The 27,541-nt window shown below is 40.3% G+C and overlaps 1 protein-coding gene across 1 annotated transcript in view; it reads right to left on the bottom strand.

Moving 5' to 3' along the window:
• Nucleotides 1–3,136: 3,136 nt before the first annotated feature.
• Nucleotides 3,137–27,541, bottom strand: part of Enpp6 (ectonucleotide pyrophosphatase/phosphodiesterase 6) — a 158,209-nt gene continuing 133,804 nt past the window's right edge. Inside the window, exons 5-8 of the mRNA XM_045142485.1 lie at nt 27,363–27,506; nt 23,603–23,740; nt 8,585–8,708; nt 3,137–3,342 (exon numbers count right to left, since the gene is read on the bottom strand). Coding sequence (XP_044998420.1) covers nt 3,137–3,342; nt 8,585–8,708; nt 23,603–23,740; nt 27,363–27,506 — 612 coding nt within the window. The remainder of the gene's footprint in view (nt 3,343–8,584; nt 8,709–23,602; nt 23,741–27,362; nt 27,507–27,541) is intronic.

The following is a 27,541-nucleotide window of genomic DNA, read 5'->3' as shown; positions in this document are numbered from 1 at the left end:
AACACTGCAAAGTTTAAAAACCTATGGCTTACAAGCCAAACTACTCTCCCCAGCAAAAGTATCCCTCACAATAGATGGTAAAAGAAAAATTTTCCATGATAAAAGTCTGCTCTACAACTATCTGAATACAAAGCCAAACCTACAGAGAGTAGTACTTCAGGAAATTCTCCACACAGAAGAGTCAAATAACCAACCTCAAGTGCCTACAAGAAGCAGGTCACAATAATCAAACACAGAGAAAGTGCAAAAAACTACAAAGTCCAAGAAAACACAAAACCACATAAACCACCACCATAGGTCAGGGATTATCAAGCCTCACAGTTATTATCCTAAACATTTGTGGCCTTAATTCAGTCATCAAGAGACATAAACTAACAGGGTGGATCAGAAAATTAGACCCCTCAATTTGCTATCTTCTAGAAACTCACCTCACCACTAAAGATGGACACCTCCTCAGGGTGAAAGGGTGGAAAATGATATTCCAAGCAAACAGAAAGAAGAAACAAGCTATATTAATATCAGATAAAATAGACTTCAAAACAAAAGTAATCAAGGCTGGAGAGATGGCTTAGCAGTTAAGAGCTTTCCTGTCAAGCCTAAAGACCCTGGTTTGAGGCTCAATTTCCCAGGACCCACGTTAGCCAGATGCACATGGGGTGCATGCATCCGGAGATGCTGGCATACCTAATAGGCATCTCAAGGACTAGAAAACAGGGAGAGGGTGGGACAGGAGGGTAAAGATTGGGGGAGACACAAAAACTGGACCAAAATTGAACTGGTACCATAAACTCCTATATCCTGAAAGAGAGACTAAAAGATCGAATCTTCATCAGTTCCTTAGAGGGAACACCTGAATAAAAGGCCCTGCAAGAGGGTATGATGAAGATTAATCTTAATCTTCTCCTTTTTTTCTCTCTCTTTCTTTTATATTACCTATCTTTCTCTTCCTTTTTTAAATTTTATTTTTATTTATTTGAGAGTGACAGAGAGAGAGAAAGAGAGAGAGAGAGAGAGAGAGAGAGAGAGAGAGAGAGAGAGAGAGAGAGAGAAGAAATGGCATGTCAGGGCTTCTAGCCACTGGAAATGAACTCCAGATGCATGCACCCCCTTGTACATCTAACTAACGTGGGTCCTGGGGAATAGGGGTCCTTAGGCTTCATAGGCAAGTGCTTAACAGCTAAGCCATCTCTCCAGCCCTCTTCCTTTTTCCCCTTGGCACTGGCCTGTAACTCCCAGTACCAGGATGTGGTTAATAGCCACAGTGAGCTGTTGATCAGAGAGACCTACAAAGTTGCCCATAAGAAGACAGACTTCTGTTGGAGCAATTGATTACCCACCAAAGGTTAATAGTAAAAGCCTACTGCCAAAGACACCATATGATATTGGTACAGAACATGGAGAGACCTGGCTGGAATCTGGTAGAGAGTCAGTCCCCAGACAGTTTGCTTGTCTAGTGCCAGAAAGTGCTACATGAGTAACTGGTAGAAAATGGCAACATTTCTTCAAGCAGTTCATGGTCTAAGCTACTTAGCACCAAACCACCTGACCTGATGATCACCCAAGTGCACACAGCCATGGTGGGTAACCAACTGCTCTTGGATTCGCTAATGGATCTGCTCAGTGGAATGGAACTCATAGCTGGAACTTGGAAACAAGTCAGAATCATACCCTAAAAATGAGTTTGCTCTCCAATATCAAACTCCTACCAATCTTGGGCTACAAGAGGGCCTACACCTATTAAATTCTCTCTAAACTAATAATAGTTATCCCATTTATCCAGTGCTGACTTCACTCTCTGTTGGAGAATCTATTCTCTTTTTCAGATGAACACAAAACCTGAGTCAATAATAAGCTCATTGCACCTCACCAAGGCCTCAGCTGAAACTATAGAGTAATTGGGGAAATGAGCAAGAGTGCTGCTTTCTTGGTGAACCTGGTATCAGCACAAAGGTGAAGGAGATAGACACAGTGAATAGTCAACTCCTACCAAACCAGAGATCCAGACACACAGAGGCTCCCATGACTTTATCACTGAAGTACACCTAAAATGAACCCAACATGGCTCAGGAATGGAAGAGGGGCAGAAAGATTGTTAGAGCCACAAGTTGGGACATTACAATAGAGACATTGCCTTTTCCTCATAACTGATAGCTGCCCCCACAATGCAAGACCCACAATCCCCTGGGGATAACTGGAATCCCCAATGATGCGGGTCCCTTTGGAGGGCAGAGGACAGTGATGAGGGTAAGAATGGTACCACCATGTACTGTTTACACACTATGTACATAGCTAATAAAGAAAAAGTGGTTTAAAAATGAAATAATGATTCGCTTTGTAGCTTCTAAGCAAGTATTGAATCCAGACTATTGCAGCATAAAACTTATGCTTATTATGTCACCATCCCAAGCACTGAACCAAGATTTCTGATGATGTGCTTATATTATCTGTATGACATCCATCCTATTCCAAACCTATAATGACATATTAAGTATTCCTGTAGTCTGCACCCTGAACCAGTAGCCAGAGTGGTGGCATCTAAGGTGTCTTTCACCTTGACCTATGAGTTCTTAATGCTTTTGTTGTTGTTGTTGTTGTTGGTTGATTGATGATATCTTCTAGTAGATAACCTTTGTGAGATTTTGATGAGGTGAAAAAACTCTGACTTAGGTCAGAACAGCACCATCTACTGTTTCTACCTCCTCTTTTATGGAATGGAAGGAAAAGTATAGAATTATGGCCATGGACCTTTAATAAACTCCTTGTGTGTGGACAGTACAAATCCTGATTTACAGGATAATTTTGTACAAGGCAGGACATGGAGGGACACAGGACAACCACAGGATATACACTCAAAGTTTGGCTCCTGCCTAAGCATAGGAAAAAAAAAGGAGAAAATTTTATAGAGCCTAACAAATGAAAAGCTAGGATTTCCCTACTTTTAAGTAAATCAAAGTTTGGCTATTTCTTTTTTTTTTTTTTTAAGGCATGGACTTTTAGAACCATCCAAGAATAATATATTTACAATTTATATGACCTTGTTTGCATTAAGAAAGCTATTAATTACAAAGAAATGAAAATGGTTCCAGGTTGGAGGTACACTTTGCTTGCAGTGTTTTGGGACAAGCAAGATGATCAGTTATATAGGGCACAAGAGGAGAATGAAGACCAGTGCCCAAATAGTCAGCTGGCCACACAGAAGTGAGCTAGCCTGGTCCTTCAGCATGCATGCCACCCTGGACCAGGACCCATTGTTAGGCAGTGGGGTGATGCCTACTACATTGCACATGATGTTGTAGACATCCACAGATCTGATTGGAGCAGCTCTGAAGTTGGACTTGAAATCTGTAAGGCAAAAACAAATAAACAATTGGTTATGACTTGTCTCCTGGAAAAAGAGGTGTCTCATTACATAGAGAATTCTTGAGCTCCAGAAACTGTACAACTGGAGAAGCAGCTCCATCAATGGCTGTGGCAGGTGTCTGTGAATGGAGAAGAGAGGAAGACTATGGGTTATGAGGGAAAGGCACTTTCTATGGCTCATGGAAATGAGCATCTTTAAAATACAAGCTAGCAAATGACTTCGTTGGTTTTGGCCATACATGCTCCCTTAGGACAACATAGCTTTTCTGTAGAGGCAAATGGGCCAGATGAAGTGGCTTCATTTCTTCAGAGCACTGGGAAATGGGTGAGAACAAAAAAGACAGACTATGGTGCTGGGCTCCTTTTAGGTAGCATGGGCACCTTCTAGAACTTCTACCTAGTTAGGACTTCAGAGTACTCACAGCAGCTGGAGAATGTTTCTCTGTCTTCTTGCTATATCATCACATGGTAACAGGCCTTTATGTGACATGAAATTATATATATTCTCCAGCAATACCAATGGTATTTTCAATATATTTAGAAGATCAATTGAACATTGTTTAGGAGTCTTTCAGGGACAGAAGAAATGACTTAGCTATAGGGAAAATAAGCAAACTGGTATTGGAGTTGAGATGCCAGAGAAGGTTCCAACAGACCTAGTGGAAAGTACCATTGTGCATCTCCTTGGAGCCTACAGCACCCTGAAGCAGTAATAACACTGAAGTATGAAGTATAGGGCTAGCCATTCATGGAACCACCAGTAAAAAGTGGGGAAAGTAACTCTATGCAGGTAGAAAAATTTTAATCAAGTAGGCCTGCTTCCCATAAAGATAGCAAATAGATACACTTGTCCTTCTAAAGAGTGAAGAGAGATGGCTTAGTGGTTAAGGCGCTTGCTAGGGAAGCCAAAGGGCCCAGGTTCACTTCCCCAGTACCCACATAAAGCCAGATGCACAAGGTTGGACATGCATCTGGAGATCAATTGCAGTGGCCAGAGGCCCCGGTGCATCCATTCTCTCTCTCAAATAAATAAATAAAATATTTGCAAGAGTAAATATGCAAATATGGTGACACATACAGACAACTTTACTTCAAACTAAACACTCAACAACAGACCCTAGGCTACAATAAGGCTGAGTTAAGGGTGAGTTTTTAATCTATCAAAAGAAGCCTTTGCTTTTAGCTCAAGATTTTTAAAAGAAATGGGAAGTTTAGGAGATGCAAAACCAAGTTTCTATCTTTTAAATAATTAGCTTAATTGTACTAAAATGATTAGGTATACTTTATTTCAAAAGTCTGCAAGCAGTGCCAGGAATTTATTCTGCAAATATCAACACAAAATTCTGCTCCTATTATTAATAATATGGAAGAAAGTTACACACAGAAAACTCTGCCACTCATGTATGTTAGGTCTAGGGCAATTTCTCAATTCATGGGTTTTTCAGTATAAAAAGGCAAGGCACTCTATAGGTGTTTGGTGCCTAAGGCAAAGATGAACCATGCTGGAATGTAAGCTAGAACATTCTGAAGTAGTCAAATAATAGAACCAAAGTCATAGTGCCAGACATTATATGCAAAAAAAAAAAAAAAAAAAAAAAAAGTGGGCTGGAGAGATGGCTTAGCAGTTAAGCGCTTGCCTGTGAAGCCTAAGGACCCTGGTCTGAGGCTTGATTCTCCAGGACCCACATTAGCCAGATGTACAAGGGGCACATGCATCTGGTGTTCGTTTGCAGTGGCTGGAGGCCCTGGCGTGCCCATTCTCTCTCTCTTTCTCTCTCTCTCTCTCTGTTGCTCTCAAATAAACAAATAAAATATTTAAAAATGCTAACAAGAGAAAATTTGGGGTTTATATGTAGTATATGCCTTAAAATCCATTTCTCTTGTGGGGCAGGGAGGATAAGTATCACTTCAAAGTAAAAAAATCTAACCATGCCTATAAGGGGAAAACACAGGTGCAGTCCCTCTCAATGTCAAGGTAAATTAAGCACTCAGGTAGGGACAGTGCAGATACTTTCCCATGAGATCAACCCATCACAGCATGAGGAATCATTGAAAAGCTTGTCCTAGGGTTATAGTAGCAAGTCTTCTCTTTCTTGCCTTGTAACCTGCTATGACGATCACACCATCCATCACATGTGGCCTATGAATGGGTGGGTGAGCATGCAAGGTGCTTTTCCTTAGTCTTTCAAAAATCTACTTAAAATAAAAAGTAGTATAATTCAAGATCAGGGTTCATCTGAAAAAGTCTTAAAGATTAACTTTTTTTAACATTGAAAATACAAAATTGAATCCTGTGCACATAAGCAGGAAGGAGAATTTGGTGTTCTTTTTTTAAAAAAATTATTTATTTATTTATTTGAGAGCAACAGACACAGAGAGAAAGACAGATAGAGGGAGAGAGAGAGAGAGAATGGGCACGCCAGGGCTTCCAGCCTCTGCAAACGAACTCCAGACGCGTGCGCCCCCTTGTGCATCTGGCTAACGTGGGACCTGGGGAACCGAGCCTAGAACCGGGGTCCTTAGGCTTCACAGGCAAGCGCTTAACCACTAAGCCATCTCTCCAGCCCTGGTGTTCTTTTTCAGCTGGATCATGGCTTTCTGTTCTATCAAGATTTTCTCTTCTGTAAAGATTGTATTTTGTGCACACAGCAAAGATGAACCATGCTGAAATGTAAGCTAGGAAATTATGAAGTAGTCAAATAATGCTAGTTCAATCTGGAAAGACCCACCAAACTCCACTAGCTCAGGATGGCATTCTGAACTTAGACTGGGGATCCAAGTTACTCCCATGGGCTTAAATTTGGGTATTATATTTGGATATTAAAATGTGTCGACTAATGGAGAATGGAGCTTTGGGGACTATGACAGGGTCAGCAGTAGATTAGGGAGGAACCTGTCAGGGCATGGTCTTCATGTAGGAGAATGTCATTCATCAGGACTTTATGTCAAAAATGTGACCTTATTCTTCTTCAGAAGAGAGAAGTAAGATCATGAATCTACTAAAGAGAGAAGATTCTGTACTCTCAAGCTGTTTCTGTCCACCTTGTGCTGCTTTCTTAACAAGGCATGTCAGTTTGTGACCACCCACTGAATCACATCCCTGCTGTCTTATCTTGAATGCAGAATACTCCAGGGCAAGACTAGGTTGTTCAAATTAGAAACTAAGATTAACCACTGAGAGGCTATCTTCAGAATTATTTCTCTTTCTCTGCCAGACCAGACTTGCTAGCTTGGAAGGCTGGTATCTGGCCAGCCATAAGGATGCTCAGTTTCTTCTCTCAGCAAGATGTGCAGACAATGAATTAGAAGGGATGTGCCCTTATCTCCAAGTACAGCTAGGTAGCTATTAACAGCCCTGCTTTTAAATTTTCTTCTGCATAAACAGTCAGTGTCTAAAGCTGTTTAATCTTTTATGAGAATTGGATCCAAGAATGTGATAGTTTGTGGGAGGCTCTCAAGGCCATATCTTCCTGGATGCATTCTACAATTAGTCAGTCCATTTTTATCAGTGGTTGTCTTTCAATCTGGAAAAGACTAAGAGCTTTTAGCTTTCAAGGAGCCAATGATGGAAGCCCTGTTAATGGTCAAAATGTCCCCATTGAATTTAACTTGGTGTTCATGCAGTGTTGTAATTAGCAATTTTAGTATGGGACTATATTTGATTCTATTTTAAAACACACTGGAGACTTGCTCATGTATACTGCTTCAACAGACAATCACTTTGTTTTCATGATCTTACTTCTCTCTTCTGGAGAGGAATAAGGTCACATTTTTGACATCAAGTCCTGATGAGTTACATTCTCTTACATGAAGACCATGCCCTAACAGGTCTCCTCCCTAATCTACTGCTGGCCTTGTCACAGTCCTCAAAGCTCCATTCTTCATTTCTACTGCTTTGGAACCCAGTATACCGTCTTGGGGCTTGGCCAGTAAGGATCACTTGTTAACTTTCTGTGGTCTATGGCAATGTGCTTAGACATCCTTTACATTCTCAGGCCAATGTCATGAACCCAGCTACAAATGTCCATTGCCACTGATTCTGATGTGCACTGTGGGATTTAAGAAACACACATGGGATCACATGTGGCAAGGGATTTAGACAAGTGTTTTCCCCAAGATCAGATTCCCACAGTAGCCATAGATATTGCACAACCTGACACTTTATCATACTTAACAGTTACATTTTTTTGTAAGTAGAGCAAAACAATAACAAGACTGAGTTGGCATGTCCTTAGTCTTTCCACAAGGAAAAGAGCAGAATTTTTAGGTCTAAGCTACCACTTGAAAGGAAAGTATTAAACATTTTTGGGCTAAAAAATACCTTTGGAATACAGGTACTAGGGTAATTATATTTAATAAAGGATAAACAATAGTTAGAGACTACCTTATGAATCAGTCAACTTATGGTTAATAGCTGTTAAATCCTTTTCTTCCTTCCTTCAACTTCCTTACTCTCTTTCCCTCCCTCCTCTATTTTGTTCTTTCTTTTATTTATTCTTTGTCTTTCTCCCTAGAATGGCTTGTTCAGTAGCAGTAGATTCATTAGACTGTGATCCAGTGTACAAATTCAGTGTTCTGCCAGATAACTGATCAAGGGCAAGACCTAATTCATCTCCCTTCTTCTAGTGCTTTGTAATATAATCTGATCAAGAAAGACTCAGCAAATTCATTTCATACAAGACATCTCTTATCATTTTGGCTCATTTTCAAACTCAATCTCAAAGTCACTTCCTAGTCTGCCTTTAAACACAACCTCGCTTTTTACTGGAGCCCACACTAAATGACTTGCATAGAGGTTGATGTTGGAGACAAAGAGGAACTGTGTTAGAGTTATTCCCCATGAAGTAAAAGTGTTGATTTTGAGACTCAGAGCTGTCATCAAACTTGTGTTCAATAAGCTTTCCTGAACATCAGATGGCTCTAAAACACATTTTGATGAATTAAGTTAAAAAAATAAAATCACAGACATGTGGAATACATTTTCTGCATTGTACTCAAGATTTAAAATTTACAAGAAGTATTTATTTACAAATGCCAAATCCAAGAAGCACGTGAAAGAAAGCCAGCAAAAGATGTTTCAGGGAGAACAGCTGAGTTTGCACAGTGTGACCCCCAAAGAGGATCCACAAAGCAACAATTCCAGCCTGTCTAAGGGCCATTAGTCCCTGTTAGAGATACTCCCTTGGAACACTGAGGAAAAGTGTCAGCTCATTTCCTTGCTTACCAGGACCGAAGGCTAAGAATATGCCACGCATGTCCATGAGCTCATTGTCATAGCCATGCCATCCGTGCTGCCAACCTTCCCTTTTCCTAGTGCTGTTCATCCAAAATGGAAGCATCTCTCGATTCTGAAATCAAGCAAAGCAATGCGGATCATGATGATAGGCAGGCATTTGGACCAAACTCCACCCCCACCATCCCAGGCTGGAGATTTTCTCCTTAGCATGACCAGGGTCATCCAACTAGAGTTGGAACACTTCTTGTGCCTGGTAGTTCATACCCTTCATGGCAGCCTCTTCAAATGCTGAAGAATGTACTTAAAAAGGAATTTGCTTACATTGAGATGAAATGTATTTAGTAATCAGTTCAGAACCACTAAATATAGAATGCTACAGACAGAAGGAATGTAAAAGTGTATCCTGTCATAGAGCTCCTAAAACCCTGGAATTTCCTGAGTGATAGGAGTAAGCATCTTTTGTTATCCATAATGATTGCCTTTCTCCAATTCCCAGAGTTTATGCTGGAAGAGTCACTGGTTTGGCAGGGGGACAGATAGCTTCAGGGCTCTGTTCTTTAGGAGACTTCTCACCAGAGGAACAAGTATCCTGGTTAGATGATTATACCTTCCTGCTCTGACTCCCACATACTGGAGAAGGTAAAGGCCCTGTATTTTTAATTCCATCAAGTGACCAATGATATAATCACTCATGCCTGAACAATGACACCCCATAAAAAAAGCTGGAGAATATGATTCAGGAAGCTGCCAGGGATAGAAGTACTGTGTCCCTCACTTTCCATGGTACACCATATGCATTGCTTCCATTTGGATGGTCCTGAGTTATATCCTTTATAAGAAAGCTATAATCAAAGAGCTGGGAAGATGGCACAGCAGGTTAAAGTGCTTGCTTGCAAAGCTGGCTAGTCCAGATTTAATTTCCCAGTTCCCACATAAAGTCAGATGCACAAAGTGGCACATGCATCTAAAATTTGTTTGCAATAGTAAGAGGCCCTCATGCCCATTCACACACACACACTCTCTCTCCCTTTCACTCTTTTAAAATAGATAAATAAATATTAAGTTTAGCACTTTCTGAATCCTATGATTTGTTCTAAGGAAATATTTAACTCAAAGAGAGATGATGAGAATTGTACCCAAATCAGAAATGAGTGCTAGCAGCTCAAGGACCCAGAACACACTCCTGGCATCAAAGTGGACACAGCCTTATAAGACTGAACTCCTTAATCTGTGATGACTGTCATAACTACAAGTACTAGTGCAGAAATTGAATTGGGTTGTAAGATACCCAGATGATGCTGGAGAAGTGTTGTGGAATATAGAGTCGCCTCATTTTGTTAGCAAAACAACTAGAGCCCTGAGGGGTCTACCTAAATATTCCTTTCCTGGTACCCTTTACACCATAATACCACCCCTGTTATTCCTTTTCTCTCCACCCTCAGGAGCAGTTTGGAACATAGTCTCCTTCATGTGCTTAGCCACTGAAAGTGGTACCCATATTCCTCTTGTACTGTTTGCATTTTCCCTCAACCATTTTTCATTCAGGATGGATTCTGGAGCCACCACTTCCCTGTCACTTTCAGGACTACATTTTTAAAGAAATATCTTTATTTATTTATTTACAAATGAGAGAGAGAGAGAGAGAGAGAGAGAGAGAGAGAGAGAGGCATGCCAGGGCCTTCAGCTGTTGCAGATGAGCTCCACATGCATGTGCTATGTGGGTACTGTAGAATCAAACCTTGGTCCTTAGGCTTTGCAGGCCAGTGCCTTAACTGCTGAGTCATCTTTCCAGCCCCAGGACTACAATTTCTTAGGATATAGATGCTCACTTATTAAACAAGAGCATAAGAAGGTTTTGTGAATCCCCAGGAGGCTGAAGCCTGTTGAACATAACCCTAGCCATTCATTGCAGGCCAATCACATATACCTGATCTCCTAACTGTTTCTTCTGAATAGAATTCAGTATTGCAACGATTTAAAACACACAAGGTGGAATTGGCTGGTCATAATGAGTGAGTAAAATCAAGACAGCTAAACTTCCAGCAATTTCTAGATTGGATCCCAAAGTTTGTAAGGTCATCCTATATTTACTGAGTCATACAGTTCACCCAAAATCAATTCTGATGTTTACTTAATTATCACAGAATCCTGTTGTGGACAATCTTATTATTGTTATTTGTAATAGAAGAAAATATAACATAGAGAGTTTAAATGACATTCTCAGAGTCACACAGTTACTGAGAGTTAGTACTGGATTGGAACCTGAGTTTGTCTCTCAGCCACTGTGCACATTCTGACAGCCCATAGCCAGAAGACACCGGGGTGAAACTGGTCAGGGTAGTGTCTCCTTGTGCCCTATGTCTTCATCCACCCTGTGTGGGCAGAAAAATGAGAATTTGAAATTAGATTGACCCTGGAGTTACTGTTAAGTTTGCTGCTTTCTTTCTCTGTGATCCCAGCATGCTATATAACTTCTGTGAGTTTCACTTTCCTTACTGGGTATAAGAATCCTAACAAGAACCTTGTGGTGTTGGAAGGATGACATAACTGTTTGCTAAGCACCCAGCACACAGTATGTGTTCAACAAATGTGTGCAGTCTGGTCATCTGACATCACTAGCCAGGGCCATGGTGTTTTGCTATGGAGTTGAGTCCTCTTTGCTTATTTAGCTGTCATAGCACATTACCCACACATTGGGTCTCACCCCATAAATTGCTCCCTAGCATTTCTGCTTCCTAAGTTTCTCTATTTCATTGACTCTCTGTTTCCTTACTGTATTATCCCTTGTCTCTCATTCTCCAGCTGTAGCTTGTATTCTTCAATGGACACATTTTATAAACTTATGGCATTGCTAATTTTTGTTTGTTTGTTTTTCAAGGTAGGGTCTCACTCTGGCCCAGACTGACCTGGAATTCACTATGTAGTCTCAGGGTGGCCTCGAACTCATGGCAATCCTTCTACCTTTGCCTCCTGAGTACTGGGATTAAAGATGTGTGCCACCACGCCCAGTTTATTGCTAACATTTTTTTTTTTTTTAGCTGTCTATAGTGAAGATCAGAACACACCCTGATTTAGTTTCCTCAGGTAAGTTAATGTGTTGCTTTTTCTGCTTACAATTGACAAGGCAGCAAGACCAGAAGTCTAAGTAGAACATTTGGTTATTCACATCCTATTTATTATGAACCCCCATAGTATGTATATGTTCTGTGGCATAAAGGATGAAGAAAGACTGTCTGGATTAAAAGTTATAGTCTAAAAGGTTACCATTATTCCACAAATAAACATAATAATGAATACCTCAGCCCTGGAAGTAACTGGGTACTGGTTTGATCAAAGGTAAGTCCATTAATTTTTATTATTAAAGTGAAAAGTTGCTCCAGTAAAATGACTGTCTTTACTAAAATAAAAAACAATAATAAAGTGCTGGAGATGCAGCTTAGTGGGTAAAGTCCTTATTCATTGAGGAGGCAGAAACAGGAAGCTTTATGGGACTAGATATTCACCGAGTTTGGCCTAATTGGTGAGTTCCTGGACAGTGGAAAGGGTGGAAAAAAGGCTGAATGCATTCCTGAGAATGACACCTGAGATTGTCCTCTGGCCTTCATAGTCACATGCACATTAGTATGCACACATATGCACATGCTCACACTCACACATACAATATACATACACTTGCAAAAGAAATAATAACGAAGAACTGCTCATGTGAGGATGTGTCAGTTTTACTTAAGTATATGGATATCACATGTAAGTATACATTTAATTTCAAAATGTACTCATGATTTCCTTTCCTTTCCTTTTTCCTTTCCTTCCCTTCCCTTCCATATCCTCTCCCCCTCTCTCCTCCTCTCTCCTCCTCTCTCCTCCTCTCCCCTCCTCTCCCCTCCTCTCCCCTCCTCTCCTTTCCTTTCCTTTCTTTATGGCTTTTGGCATCTTCATGTTGTAACCCGTGTATTCTTCTCACTGCACATGTATGAGGCCATACTAATGGGAAGGGTGTGTCGCACACCTCTCTATCTCTAATAGGAAGCTTCTTTTGTGAGTCCTCAGGCTGCTGGTTGAAGAGCTGACCCTATCAGACACCTACCAAGCCCATGGACTGTCACACAATGCCACCTACTGACATTTTGGGGAGATAACCAGACCCACTAGGTGTGTTGAAGGTGAGAAACAAGGGTAGTGCATGTACACACATACACACGTGCTTATGCAGCTAATCAGTGGTGGTGGGGGGCGGGTGTTGGAGAGGAAAAGCCACAGGTAGGAGGCTCAGTGAGGTACTAATCAAGAAGGTGAGCATGGCCAAAGTCTCCTCAGTGAAAGGATAGTGGAGATCACTGGTAGTGGGAGTCCAGATCCCAAGGAGGCCCTGAGAAATGAGCAAACCTGCTATCGCCTCACAGAGAAAAGGAAGACTAGAATAAGCAGGCTAGAGGCCATAGTAACAGAATTTTCTACTCTTCATGGCTATCTGGGGACATGTCATCCTGGGAAGGTGACCAGTTGTCCTAGTTTACTGCCAAGGGGACTTCAGGAATGCAAGACTTTAGTTTTTAAAGTGGTACATCCCCAGACAAGTTGATACTCTGCATTCAACACTCTTAAGGTACACAAAGATCCTCACACAATATGATCTGCTCATCACTTCTGGTGCCTCTCAGGCCCCCATACCTGCATGTGGTGAGATGAAATATCACCATGCTGCATGGTGAGCACCCACCATGTTAATCTTTTTCAGTGGAACTAGAACTTGACAGCTTCACACAAGGACACACTGTGAAACGTGATTGAGTTGCTATGACTTGGATTTGGGTTCTTTTAATTTGATGCCAATACTCCATTTCCAGCCCACCACGAGGATACTTGTGATGAGCTGGCCTTGATCTGAGGTGCCAGAGGAATAATGACAAGAGTTATAGATGCTAGTCTAGGGAAAAACTAACATTCACTCTTTATCTATGAACCAGAAACCCAGTAAATGACATTTCTTCAATCCTGTCAGGGATTGTTCCTTTGATTTTCTTTTTTCTATTGAGGATTCCTTTGTGCTAAGCTGGGATGTCATGGGGGAGTGATTAGAAATGTCAGATGTGGAATGGGAATGATGGTGGAAGTAGAAAGAGAAATGGAAGGATGGGAAGAAGGAGGAAGCAGTCTAAGCCATCTATATTTATTATTTTTCTGCTTGCATACTGGCAAGATTCTTGTTTTGGAAAATTGTTGGAGAATTTATTCATTTTAATCTGTTGTTTTGTCACAGTAAAAGAAATTTGCTAACAAGACCACTAAAAATATAAATGTTCTTAGGTGTGAGATCAGGAACCAAAATTTGGCTCCATTCTCCCTTGACTCACCAGAAGATGCTACTGAAATCTTGTCAGATTAAAATAAATCAAGTGTGAACATCTCAGGTGTATTTGAAGCCCTAAATTCAATAAACTATGTTTTTCTATGACATGGTTAAATCAAGCACCTTCCCTCTTCCTGAAAATAAATTTCTGCTTTCCTTCCAAATTAAAATAATGTTCAAGTTAGAAGAGGTGTCAGGGAAAACTCTCATGAACCAATGGCAGTTTGACTGGCTTGTATCTGCTGCTAAATTTAAGGTGTAGCTGTGGTTTCTTTTTTCATTTCATTTCATTTCATTTCTTTTTCTTTTTTTTTTTAAGCTGTGGTTTCTGCAGGTATTTCCTTCAAATGGAAACATTCCCTCCTGGTGAGAGGACAGAAACTCATAAGATTCAGGAAGATAAATGAAACTTACAAAGCTCAGTGAACTTGGAAAGTTTGGAGATTCATAAGCCTTCACCCAAGATTGTATAGGTAGTAAACCATGGCTAGGAGTGTAGAATCTCTCAGTGTTGCTATTTGTAAATTGTGCAGAGAGCTCCCAGGAGACAAGTTTGACGAATCATCAACCATGTTGGGGTGGTCTTTTGGACAATGCAATTGCTCAAGAGTCACCCATCCTACTGTAAATACTGCTCCCACCCCCATTGTTTCACCAAGCTAGACTTGAGTATAGTTGTTTTCCCTACCTGCAGCAAATAGACATTTGTTCATGTCTTCCCAAGAGAAGTCAAACAGCACCATGATTTCTTAGTTTTCGTTTAGTTCTCAGCTATGTTGAGGTGTCCTCTAGAGAGGCTTCCCATTGCAGAACCCCTAAGAGCCCCTGGGGAGTAGTGGTATGAAACAAAGACATATTTGCCACATGCTGGTACCAAGATATGTATTGCCTCCAAGTTTCCCTGTCTCTACCTTTCTAAAACAGAATTTAATTTCTCAGCTTCTGACCCCCCTAGACTGACCCAGGAAAGCTCCTTGCCACACTAGGCTTATTCTTTGACATGAAAAATGCCAGACAGCAAAATCAGCAGGGATCTAGAGAACAGAAGTGCTTGGACTGGAGTAAAGCACTGAAGGGAAGCAGTAAGCGAACTGCTGTTCTTTACCCCCTTTCTCTATTTTTATTGGATCATGTTTATTGAAGCATGCCAAGGGGGACAAAGTACACATGTACTCTCAGACAGCTTCCACAAGCTACCCTAATCACCACAGAGAGTTAGTTGCTCCACGTATTCGATGTCTGACTTCCTGGAGCTCAATTAGCTAGGCCTGGACAATACCATGCTAGCTGCCACTACCACTCAGAAGCCATGCTTCCCAGATTGCCTGGAATTCTCTAGATAATTTGGGTATAGTCCTAACTGCCATTCAACCACAAGCTTTAGAATTGAGCCTGGCATTTCATATACTTTGCCGGTTTTCAAAATTAATCTTTCCTTTGGAGAAAAATATCAACCTCCCATAGAAGCTTGGGTCTGCATTTGCTACATTTCTTATAATTCAGACAGGAGTCCAGAAGATCAGCAGCAAAGCACCATGTTCCAACATCTCTGGCCCCATTTTCCTTTCTTCCTTTCTTTAGGTCAGACAACAACCTCTAGTGACATCCACCATTTTTTTCAGACAAAGTCTCTTGTTGGTACGAAGGTCACTTATTAAGCTCAGCTGGCTGGCAAGGAAGCCCCAGGGATTCTCCTATCACTGCCTTCCCAGCTCTGGTGTATATAGGCTTATACCACCACGTCTGGCTTTCACGTGAATACTGAGGATTGAACTCACATGCTCATGCAGGCAAGGCAGGTATGTTACTGATTAGACCATATCCCCAGCCCCCATCTTACTTTCCTTTCAGGTCAGTGGCACAAGGAGAGGTCAATCTAGGAGTAGCCCTTGAAAGTCATATTGGGACTTGGGGAGCTGACATGTCCTGCCCTTGGGCTTCAGTTTGGGACTAAACTGAAGCTAGGGGAAATCACTATTCATGGGTTCAGCACCTTTTCCTTGTTGAAGTCTCTCCTAGGGCTACTAAGAGTTAGGCAACCCTGTAAAGTGAACAACCTGCCAGAGTAATGAAGATGTGTATTAATCCAGTCAACCACTCACATGTACTGAGACGCTACTGAATGGCAGTATACACTGTTCATGCAGATGCAAAGGCCTGTCCTCTAGGTAGTTCTGCTCCAAGAGAGTTTGGAAGCAAATATAGCCCAAGGTAGAACAATTTAGGGTTTTACTTAAATTCCTACTGGAGACAATTAGGACCAGCTGTGCTTCAAAAGACAGAAAGGACTTTGGAGAGGGGAAACTCAAGGATCTTATTGATTACTTATGGTGTTTATTGGAGATATGTTGGGAGCACAAGCCCCCTCCTTCATCATTGAATTCTCAACATGATGTGCATGGGACAGAATTATTTTCATGATTTTGTCAAGTATATGCAAATCATCCATTTCAGTGAAAGGATCAAGAGAAAAGGAAATCAAAGTGGGCTACTGAGCAACTTCAGAAGTTTTGACAGAAAAGATCATAGAGATGATGTCAGAACTTCCAGATTTTACCATTTTACCAGGGTAAAAGTTCTCAAGACATAAGATAGGCAGCATATAGAACATTTTGAAGAAAAGTTTGGAGGCTTTCTGGATAATTGGATGGACTATATTCTTCTGAGATACATTTGGATTTAAATCCTGGCTTTATCACTCATATTTGTAACCTCAGACAAGCATCTAAAACTCAGAGCCTCCCAGACCCAAATTAACACTATTATAGTACTGTCCACCAACGCAAAGAGAGTACCTAGGGTGAGCTTAATTCAAGATACCATTATTGTCATTGTTGTTGACTGAAATTTTAAAAATAAAAACTTCTTAATATATTCACTCTGTATAAAATGTTAAATAACTTGATGGGGATGTCATTGAAACTCTTTGTGGGTAGTTGATCCAGGTGTAACAAAGATTATTGGGCTGGAGAGATAGCTTAGTGGTTAGACCCTTGCCTGTGAAGCCTAAGGACCCTGGTTTGAGGCTCGATTCTCCAGGACCCACGTTAGCCAGATGCACAAGGGGACACATGTATCTGGAGTTCGTTTGCAGTGGCTGGAGGCCCTGGTGTGCTCATTCTCTCTCTCTCTCTGTGTCTGCCATTCTCAAATGAATAAAAATAAACAAAAAAGATGATTATTAGTTATTACACTTGTTATGAGGTAAGATTGATCAGCTCTACATTTATAGGGAAGTAGATGGAACCAGAGAGTACTGAGTTAAGTCAAATATGCCAGAATCAGACAAATACCTCATGTTTTCCCTCAGAAGTAAAACCTAGATTTAACTTTATATACATGAGCTGCAGAGATGTTCTGTGGGATGTTTGCAGCACAAATGTGAGAACTCAAGCTTGGAGTCCCATGTGTGTTGGTGAATACCTGGAATCCCAGTGTTGGAGAGGCAAAGACAAAAAATTCCCATGACTCACTGCCTAGTTAGTCTAGCTCAGTCAGTGAGCTCTATGTTCAGCTAGAGACCCTGTCTCAAAGAATACAGTGGACAGTAGCTGAGGATGACCCTTGAGTTGATCTTTGGTCTCCATATGCACCCATACACACCTATACCCATACACACCTACACCCACACTTATACAAACATGTATACACACATGTAAACACACCACACACATATATACACATACAACAAAAATTATATGTGTATGTGTGTATAGGTCATGAAACTACAAAAGGTATTACGGAAGGGGAAAAAGAGATTTTAAAAGATAAGGAGAGGGCTGTCTTAAGATGCTTGCCTTAAGGACTCTAAGGACCCAGGTTCCATTCTCCAGAACTCATGTAGGCCAGATGCACAAGGTGGCACATGTGTCTGGAGTTCATTTGCAATGGCTAGAGGCCCTGGTGTGCCTCTCTCTCTCTCTCAAATAAAACTAAAATACTTTTTAAAAAGACAAGGGAAAGGAGAGAGTAATGAATATAGGTCATGAACCATGAACGCAGAGGGGATGCATTTGGAGGGACAAAGGGAGTGAGGGGCTGGGAAGTCAGGTGAGGGTGCTGAATTAAGACAAAGTGTATGTGTATGAAAATGCCACTAATGAGATCCACTACTTTGTGTGCTAGCTTAAAAATTAATTTAAAATAAAAAATATTTGTCATATCTAGTTAGTAGTACAACAAAAGAAATTATGTTTACATTTATGCTTATAACTATATTTCTTATAGAATTTTTGTAGAACTACTCACAACTAAGGACTTGATTCTTTTTCTTCTTTTCTTTCTTTCTTTAGTATTTCACATTCAACCTAGGGACTTTCTTGGCTATTTTACTATCTCCAAACCTTTTCCCCCTGCCCCCTGCCACAGTTTGCAGATCTACCCCACAAGTATAATCCAAAGACTTGGTTCTTTAACTTTATTTTTCTCATGATCTGTTGTTGCATCCCATTCCCTCAGGCTGGAGAGCAACTTGATTTTCCTGCCCCATTAACACTAGTCCCATAAGTTTCCTCTGTAAAGTCACTTTGTCAGAGTGACCTGCCTGAGGCCTTCTTGCCTCCTCAGCTCAATTGTTCACCCTCTTTCCCATATACTTTCATGGAATTCTTTTCTCTACAATATGTAATACATTTGTAATAACACATTTCTTTACTTGTATCTGGAAGCCTTATGATCACTTAGAGAGAATGAAGGCAGGGGAGCAAGCTCAGCTTGTCACTGCAGTGGCACCAAGCAGTATTTTTCCCAGAATACACTAAGCAAATATTTGTGGAATTTGATAGGCCAGGATTGTTCAGGCCCATGGCCTTCAAAGATAAGGATGGAAGAGTATTTAATAGTCACTATGCACCATATATCTCCACTTCACATTTTATGTGCCATCTCTGTCTATCCCATGTCAAATATAAGTAGCCTGTCAAGTATCCTTAGATAACTATAGACATTTCAATTTCTCAGTATTCCTGGTCCATCACCAAGTAGCAGAGAATTAGGAAGTGAAGGACTCCAAAGCTCCCAGAGAGAGTGTGATCCCCATCCCCTGGCAAGAAGAAGTTATGACAACAAAGCCTTTCCAGAGAAAGTAGTCACATCTTAAGGACAAAGAGGGGAGGGGCATCACTTAAAGAGTCTTATATCCTGTCCTGGAGAAAATGTGCTTGGCCTGGGGACAGGCTTGGGCTTGATGTTGTTGGAAGCCTATTTTGTTTTTGTTTCCTTTTGTGTTTGGTCCTCTGGGAATATGGACATATTAAGATTCCTGCCTGCTCAGGAATGGAGAAAGGATAGAAGTTGGAAGTCCAGTTTCCCTCTTAAAAGATGTGGAGCAGAGGCCACATGAGGGGTTCCCTAGATACTGGTGCCACTGCATTGACAAACTGAGCTTGTTCCTCTGCCTTCCATCTCTCTAGGTGATCATAAGAAGAAATTAACTTTGTTAAGTGTTCCTGTCAAAGCAGCTGCCTGAGAATCTACAAAATTTAAACTGGTGGCAGAAAGGTTATATAAGCTGGGCTTATATAAGAGAGTGCATTTTTACCAAGGGAGCTTACATGTTTATGGGATGGCAGCTATAGGGAGAAAGGAAGGACAGAGGGTGAAATTCTGTCTTAACAGTTCCCAGCAAGCTTCAATTTGGCTTGATTCAGCTGTTTTGATAATTATGTGGAAACCAGAAAACAGATTCATTCTCTAGTCAAACTTAGACCCAGAGCGATTACTTTCAGAATGGAGATCCCACCATTATGCAGGCTGAAGTGTAACCCAGTACCAGAGCATCACCTCACACACCGTGGACAGGTGTGTAGGTTGCACAGAAAAGCACCACTTTTTATGATTTGGGAAGATATTTTGCAAATAGAACTGTGAGAGATTAATAGCACTGGCAAAACAAAATAAAAAACCAGGACAGCCAGGTAAGGTAGTACATGCCTCCCAGCACTTGGGAGGCAGAAGTAGAAGGATTATTTTGACTCCACTTCATAGTGAATTCCAGATCATCCTTAGCTAGAGGAAGACCCTACCTCAAAAACCAAAAATAAATAAAATAAAATAGAGCAGGAAAAGGGACATGGAATACAGTTTTCCATTTACTGTAGTCAAGAAAGCATAAGAAACAGTAGAACTCTGCAGAAGAAAAAGTGTCTGAGCTAATAAGGAAAGAATGGGGACTTGTTTTTAGGACTTTCAGAAAATAATTCAATGTTGTATCAGAGTAAAATCAGAAATTATAACTTTTGCATATCTCAGAAAACAAAAAGGTATAAATTCAAGAATAAGAATAAAATGATCAAAAAGTTTTCACTTGCTGAGCCTAAGGTCTACAAAGGAGTCACTGTAAGATGTTTAAGGTTCTTTCAGGACTCCAACGATGATTTTCCAGAGAGATGGCTGTGTTCATGTTTACTGGACACCATAAGTTACATGCACAAAATTGATGGTACTTTCAGTTGAGATTGGCTGCTCAGAAATACTGACCCTGATTTGTGTTCCATTTGATGTTACAATATGTTATTTTTAGGACTGACAATATCCATAGTGCAGAGTCACTAAAGGAATTAAATATTTAACAGCAGACATGTAGTTCAAGATAGCTATTTTCTTGTTGTTATTATTGACCAAAGTTAAAATTTTTTCTTGATATACTTATTGCAATGTAAAGTAGCATTTACATGAAAGTTAGTGGAACTTTGGGGGAGCATCACTGGAAAACCTCTTAATGATGTAGTGTCTTCTTGACTTCCCCAAGCACACCCTGTCAGAATCAAGAGAACAACCCCTCATTCTTAGAGACCTTGAAGGATCTGACCCCTTGTCTGTCTCCCATTCACTTGTCCCGCTCCTCTGTCACTTCACTCTTGCACCTAGTCTATGCCCAGGCACACCCCAGAAACATAGAAGCAGGAAAACTTCATTTTGTTCCTCTGGTTCCAGGATCCTACTGTGCTTTAACATGGTGTAATAACTTTCCCAAATAAACCTCTCCCCTGAAAGAAATCCAAGTGTTCAACCTGGATTACAGGAGTCTTTCTTTCAAAGGTCTGACACATATGTGGTGAGCATGCACGCTGTCTGTCAGGGAGTCAGTGCTCAGCTTTCAGAGATAACCTTATCTGCTCATATCTACTTATCATATTTCTAATTTCTTTCTTTTTTAAACTTTCTATTTCATATACCTTTAACCTTTATATACATTTAGTATCAAATCTACCTTATGAAATAATCAAATATTTGTTAATTTGTTTATTTTTGAAACAGGATTTCATGTATCTTTGAAATCACTATTTAGCCAGGCATGGCCTTGAACTTCTGATCCTCCTGCCTCTACTTGCCAATTGATAGGATTATAAGTGTGTGCCATGGTGTCTGGTTTATGATTGAACTTTGTGGATTCTAGTCAAGCACTCTACCAATTGAGTTACATTCCCAGCTTTTAAAAGCTATTCAAGATATGGCTTAGCATTTAAGGCACTTGCCTATAAAGGTTAAGGATCTAGGTTTGATTCCTCAGAACCCATGTAAACAAGATGCATAAGATGGTACATGTGTCTGGAGCTCATTTGCAGTGGTGAGAGGCCCTCTCTCTTAGTGCTCTCTCCTTTTTTTTTTTAATTGTTCTTATTCTCTCTCTCTCTTTTATACAATAAAATAATTAAAGCTACTCAAGTAGTTTTTAATATTGGAATTATTTTTCTTCTTCTATGGGACTTTCCTTTTTTTTTAAGCCTCACTTGAATCTTGGTTTTGTTTAACTCAAATAAACATGTGCATGTATAACACATATAGAAGTAATATATGATACAATATGGGCAAAGCCATATAGTCTCACCCACACCAGTTACTAATTTTCCAGTTCCCTACAAGGGAATGTGTCCCCATGTAGATGAGGTAGTGAGTGACGTGCCTTCTCCTTACTTTCCTATCTTCTAGTTATAGCCTCTGTATGTCTTTGGTCTCATGATTGTGGATCTCTATTCTGCAGTTCAGCACATGTTCATATCAGACCCAAAGCAGATTCCAAGAAGGATTTTTGTCAGTTGATTGGTGAGATCTGAGGGAAAACTGTTAGTAGCTTCTTGACAGAAAGAAGCAGATTCAAAGTGCAGTGACAGATATTTAACTGACAGGGCTTCACAGGTATATGGGGTTCTTCTAACTCTTGTACCTAGTTTTGTCTTTATAATGATATATTATTTTCCTATTTTCCCCTCACTTAAATTACATAACCTTGAAAGCAAGGCAGAATCTTTTTCTATTCCTTTCAAATAAATAAATAAATAAAAATAAACAAGTTTTAAAAAAAAAAAAAAACCTCAAAGCTGGTGTGTGGTGGCACATGCCTTTAAGCCCAGCATTTGGGAGGCAGAAGTAGGAAGATCACTGTGAGTTACAGGTCAGCCTGGGCTTGATTGAGACTCTACCTCAAAAAAAAAAAAAAATTAAAAAGGGCTAGAGAGATGGTATAGCTGTTAAGGCGCTTGCTGGCTAAAGGACCCAGGTTCAACACCCCAGTGCCTGCATAAAGGCAGATGCACAAGGTGGTGGTGCATGGGTGTGGAGTTTGCTGGCTAGACACCCTGGTGTGCCCATTGTCACTCTCTTTCTCTCTCTCTCTATCTGCCTAGTTCTCAAATAAATAAATAAATAAATAAATAAAATATTTATATTTTTAAAAAGTTCAAAGCTATTTTATTAGAATTTTATAAAATAAAGTAAGTTCAAAGAGAAAGTTCTTTGTTGTGACTTGGGAAGTTCACTTTATAGACTCAAGGTGGATAGATGTCTACCCAGGTATCTCAGCTGACTGCAGGTATGCTCAATGCAAAATCCTGAGAAACATTTATGTTCATATGTTCCAGACCCCATAAGCTACATGAATAAAATTGTGTTTTCATCATCATGATATATTAGTATTTTATATTAGTGTGTATATAACAGATAAAGCTAAAATAACCTCAATATATGAACAAATCCAGTTGATAAATGATAAAAAATTGTTATAAAGAAAGAAAAGAAGTAATTTTTGCTCTATTTCAATATTAAGTTACACAATCAAGCCATAGAAGTTTAAAAAAAAATGTAAAGGGGGCGCACGCGTCTGGAGTTCATTTGCAGTGGCTGGAAGCCCTGGCGCGCCCATTCTCTCTCTCTCCCTCTATCTGTCTTTCTCTCTCTGTCTGTCGCTCTCAAATAAATAAATAAATAAAAATGAACAAAAAAAAATGTAAGATAATCTCCTTTAGAAAGACTAGGTACCTGAATCTGTGTAGATCTGTTTATCTAAAATTTCTTTTAAAAGTGAAAGCAAACTGGACCTCTCCTGGCTTCACACTGCTCTGATGTATTGCTGTTGTCCAATGGTTCTGCTTCAAACTGAACAGGTTACATGTTAGCTAGAGTTAAGGCTTCAGTACAGAGTATGGAGCCATGAAGTCTAAACTGTGGTTCTGGTCTCAAGTGATAGTGTGTACCTACAGTTCATGCCTACCAAGTCTCCTGAACCTACCTTTTGATTCTCTAATTAAGTAAACAATGCAATTAATGATATATATATATATATATATATATATATATATAAGCTCAATAATCTTTACTTATCTTTAGGAGGCTTGATAGAATTTGCATACTGAACAAATTGTCATATATTTTACAATTACCTCTGTTATGAACCAGCCTTTGTCAGCCACCAAGGTCAATGGAGACACAAATTTCCCCCTCTTGTAGAAGAACCTGCTGGGTATGGCTTCCTTCTCATAGACAGTCATGTGCTGCACCTTGCTGAGCTTGTGATATATCTGCAAAGAAAACCAAAAATGACCACCTGGTACTCTCTTAAATAGAATAAATATTAATTACATCTCTGGAATGGGAGATTTCATAGAAATAAAAATATATAGTACTAAATGTCTCATAGATTTGACTACAATACAACAAGAGACATTTGGATAGCTCAGAATGCAAGCTGGCTATTTCTTGGAAGGCTGGAAAGCCACATACCCTCTGACATAAGTGGCTACCACCTTTCAGGGTTATAAACAAAATCCCTCATACATGTGCATCTGAATATACAGTAGAAGAGATAATGAAAAATAGAAGAAATAAAGAAATGCTAGTGTGGTTTTGTAATAAAGAACTATAAAGCAATGAAAATGGACATATCACAAGTCCAAAGACACATGAAAGACTCTCAGGGATCTTTGGGGGAAAATATTGCAAGTTGTAGAGCAACACAAGCAGGATTATTCATATCACATGAAGCTCAAGTAACTGCATGATCATATACGTGATAACTCCTGAGTGGTTTCCCCTGAAAGGGCAAAAAACATGATGGCATTCTGGGAAAGACATGTAGATATCACACACCATGTCAATATTCAACATCTGAAGTGGCTGGTGAATACATGGTGGCCATTGCAACATTATTCCTTTATACTTTACACACTTTTAACACAATTTTTTTTTCTTTACATGGGTGCTAGGGAACAAACTCAGGACCTCATGCTTACCCACTGAGCCCTCTCCTCCACCCAACCTTCTATACTTTCTATAATGCTTTTGCATATATTCAATCAATAACTAATGAACACATTATTTGCCAAAATTCTATACACTAAACTTAAAAGGATTAGGCTGCCTGATATTAAATACCACAAAGATAAAAGAAAAAGTATGTGTTATCTAACTTTACATAAAGAGTATGTCCTACCACATGCAAATTGTAAAAGTATTCAGAGTTGTTTTAACTACATTGCTAATTCTATGATGAAGGTATAGAGTTAGTACACACTTGGAGCATTTAGCAGCAGCCTAAATATTTAAAGCTAAAATTAAAATCATCTGGCTTGTATCAGTTTGTAGCCTTTAGCCAATTCAGACATATTATTTCTATATATAACTGAATATAAAATTGTGTTTATTGCTGGGTGTGGTGGCAGATGCCTTTAATCCCAGCACTCGGGAGGCAGAGGCAGGAAGAGCACTGTGAATTTGAGGCCATCCTGAGACTACATAGTGAATTCCAGATCAGCCTGGACTAGAGTAAGACCCTACCTTGAAAAACAACAAAAATTTTCTGCTTATTAATATGATTAGCACTATTAAAATAGAATTATTAGAAATAATTTTATTTTATAAAATCAAGAGAGAAAGAGAGAGAGAGAATGAGTATAGGTATGCCAGGGCTTTCTGCCACTGCAAATGAACTCTAGACACATGCATCAGGCTTTATGTGGGTACTAGGAAATCAAACCAAAGCCATCAGTCTTTGCATGCAAATGCCTTTAACCATTGAACCATCTCCCTGGCCTTTAAAAATGGTTTTTGGTGGGGCTGGGAGGATTGATCAACAGTTAAAGGTACTTGCTTGCAAAGCCTGTTGTCCTGGGTTCAATTCTCTAGCCCCCACATAAGGCTGTATAAATATTAGTAGCAACAAGAGACCATAGTACACCCACATATGCATGCATATGCACACATTCACACACACATACACAAGTGCTTGGGTGCATGAAAATAAGTAATTAAAAAAAAAACTGGTCATGTGGTTGATTAGTAGAGAGTAGTAAAGGTATATAGGGTTAAACATCTCATTTGCTAAAACAGGAGTGAGTTTTGCAGAATAAAGAATTATTTTGGAAAAGTGAAAAATCTAGTGTCATACAAGTCTCACAAACTATTGTGTCCATCACCTGCCATAACTGTCATCTAAACATAGCCCCCACTTTTGTGTCATCTCCCAATGACTGTATGTTGCTTGCCATGTGTGACATGCACCTCATGCTGGAAACAGCTCTTCCCAGCTCAAAAGCTGTTAATGCCCAAGCATTCTAGAGATGTCACATTCTATGTGCCACGTTAGAGACAAAGACCATCTTCTGTGACAGAAAGACAGAACTTCTTTTCAAGAACCTGCCAGTGCATAAAATATTCTTTCTGATTTCTTTTTTTAAATAAAATATTTTTTTTTGAAAGGGAGAGGGGGGGATGAGCATGCTGTGGCCTCCTGCCCCTGCAAATGAAATCAAGATGCATGTGCCATTTGTGCAACTGGCTTTATGTGGGTGTTAGGGAATTGAACCTGGGCCTTCAAGCTTTACAAGCATCTTTAAATGCTAATCCATCTTTCTAGTCCCTCCTGATTTCATATTTATCAGTATAAACACAAATAGTACCTTTACTTCTTGATATGGAGCCTGAGGAAAAGGAACATGACCATGGGGGCTGAATTAAGACTGGGAGTGGTAGTCTTGTTGACCAAATGATCAGATATAATTTAAGAGTAGGCAGGGTTGTCAGGGGGAATATCTATTCATATTCTGGCCTCAACCAGGGCTTCATGGCTAAGGACAGATGTTTGGGAGTTATTGCTCCTCTGCCATGAAGATGGGTGCCTGAAGGCAGCAGTCCTCAGGCACCCCTGGCTACCCATCGTTAGAAGCTTCTACTGAGTAAGACTCATACTTTCTGACCCACATCAGCTTTATCTGGGAGTGGGCAGAAGCTGCACAGCACATGGGAAGGTGATAAGGCAACCTTAGTGCTAAGCTGTCAGTCAAAAGTGCAGCCACTCTTTTCTTCCTTTCTCTGAGAGGGTACTTCACACTTCCAGCTCCAGTTACTGTTTTGAGAGAAGGTACATGATCATCTCAGTGCTCTGAGTCCCTGGAGGGCAGCGGTGGAGAGTTCTCTCTCATCTGCACACTATGAGAACTCAGCCACACCCTGCTGGGAACATTCTCTTTGACAATAATCTTCATAACAAGTGGCACATATGCAGTCTCTGCTCTGAGCCCAATATGCTTCTGGGTTCTCCCATGTATGGCAGCAGGAGACAGCTATGACTTCATTACCACACTCATACAGAGGGTAGAGGAGCCAGGGTAGGCATCTTGCCCTGTTCTCAGCTGATAACAGAACTGGGATGAGATAAGGAGCTAACCCACTGTATGCACGGTCTCTGTTCTTCCTTTCTTTTGTTGCCCCGTATCTCCATTCCCTTGGTGAAAATGAATCTGTGTAGCAGCTTCCTTCCAAAGAGTCAGCTTCTGACAGTCATCTCATTTACCTAAATGCTATAGTTTGTCCAATAATAAAATAGTCCTAATAAAGGCTTGATTACATAGGAACATGCTAAGTATGGCATATCCTTTATCTCATTCAATTTTCATAAATTGCAACAGGACAAGTGCCCTTATAAAGAAGGACAAATGGAAATTAACACCATTCCTGGGTGAGTGAGTGGCGAACTACATTGCCTGCTCTCCAAGTCAGGCTCCTAGTACTGTTTTACACGTCACTGGGAGAACCCCAAGAATAGGATAAAGCAAAAACTATGGTCCGGTGATAGCATATCCACCCCTCCCCCATCATGGCATGCCTTGCCTCAGAGTGTTTCCCAGGGGCTGGCCACAGGCTCACGACAGGCCCTCTGTCCTTCACTTGCTGTAGGTCATCCTGGGTGACATACTTGTTCAGCTCAATCACATTGTCCATCCAGAAAATGTCTGTCATCCCATGATCTGAGAAAATCATCACATTCAGGTCATCTTGCAGGTCCCGCTCCTGTGGAGTGGACATAGGCTATCACCATAACAGTG

Source organism: Jaculus jaculus, chromosome 1 (assembly GCF_020740685.1).
Source record: "Jaculus jaculus isolate mJacJac1 chromosome 1, mJacJac1.mat.Y.cur, whole genome shotgun sequence".
Lineage (NCBI taxonomy): Eukaryota > Metazoa > Chordata > Mammalia > Rodentia > Dipodidae > Jaculus > Jaculus jaculus.
The sequence above is the reverse complement of the archived record's forward strand: the minus strand, read 5'-3'. Positions and strand labels throughout refer to the sequence as shown.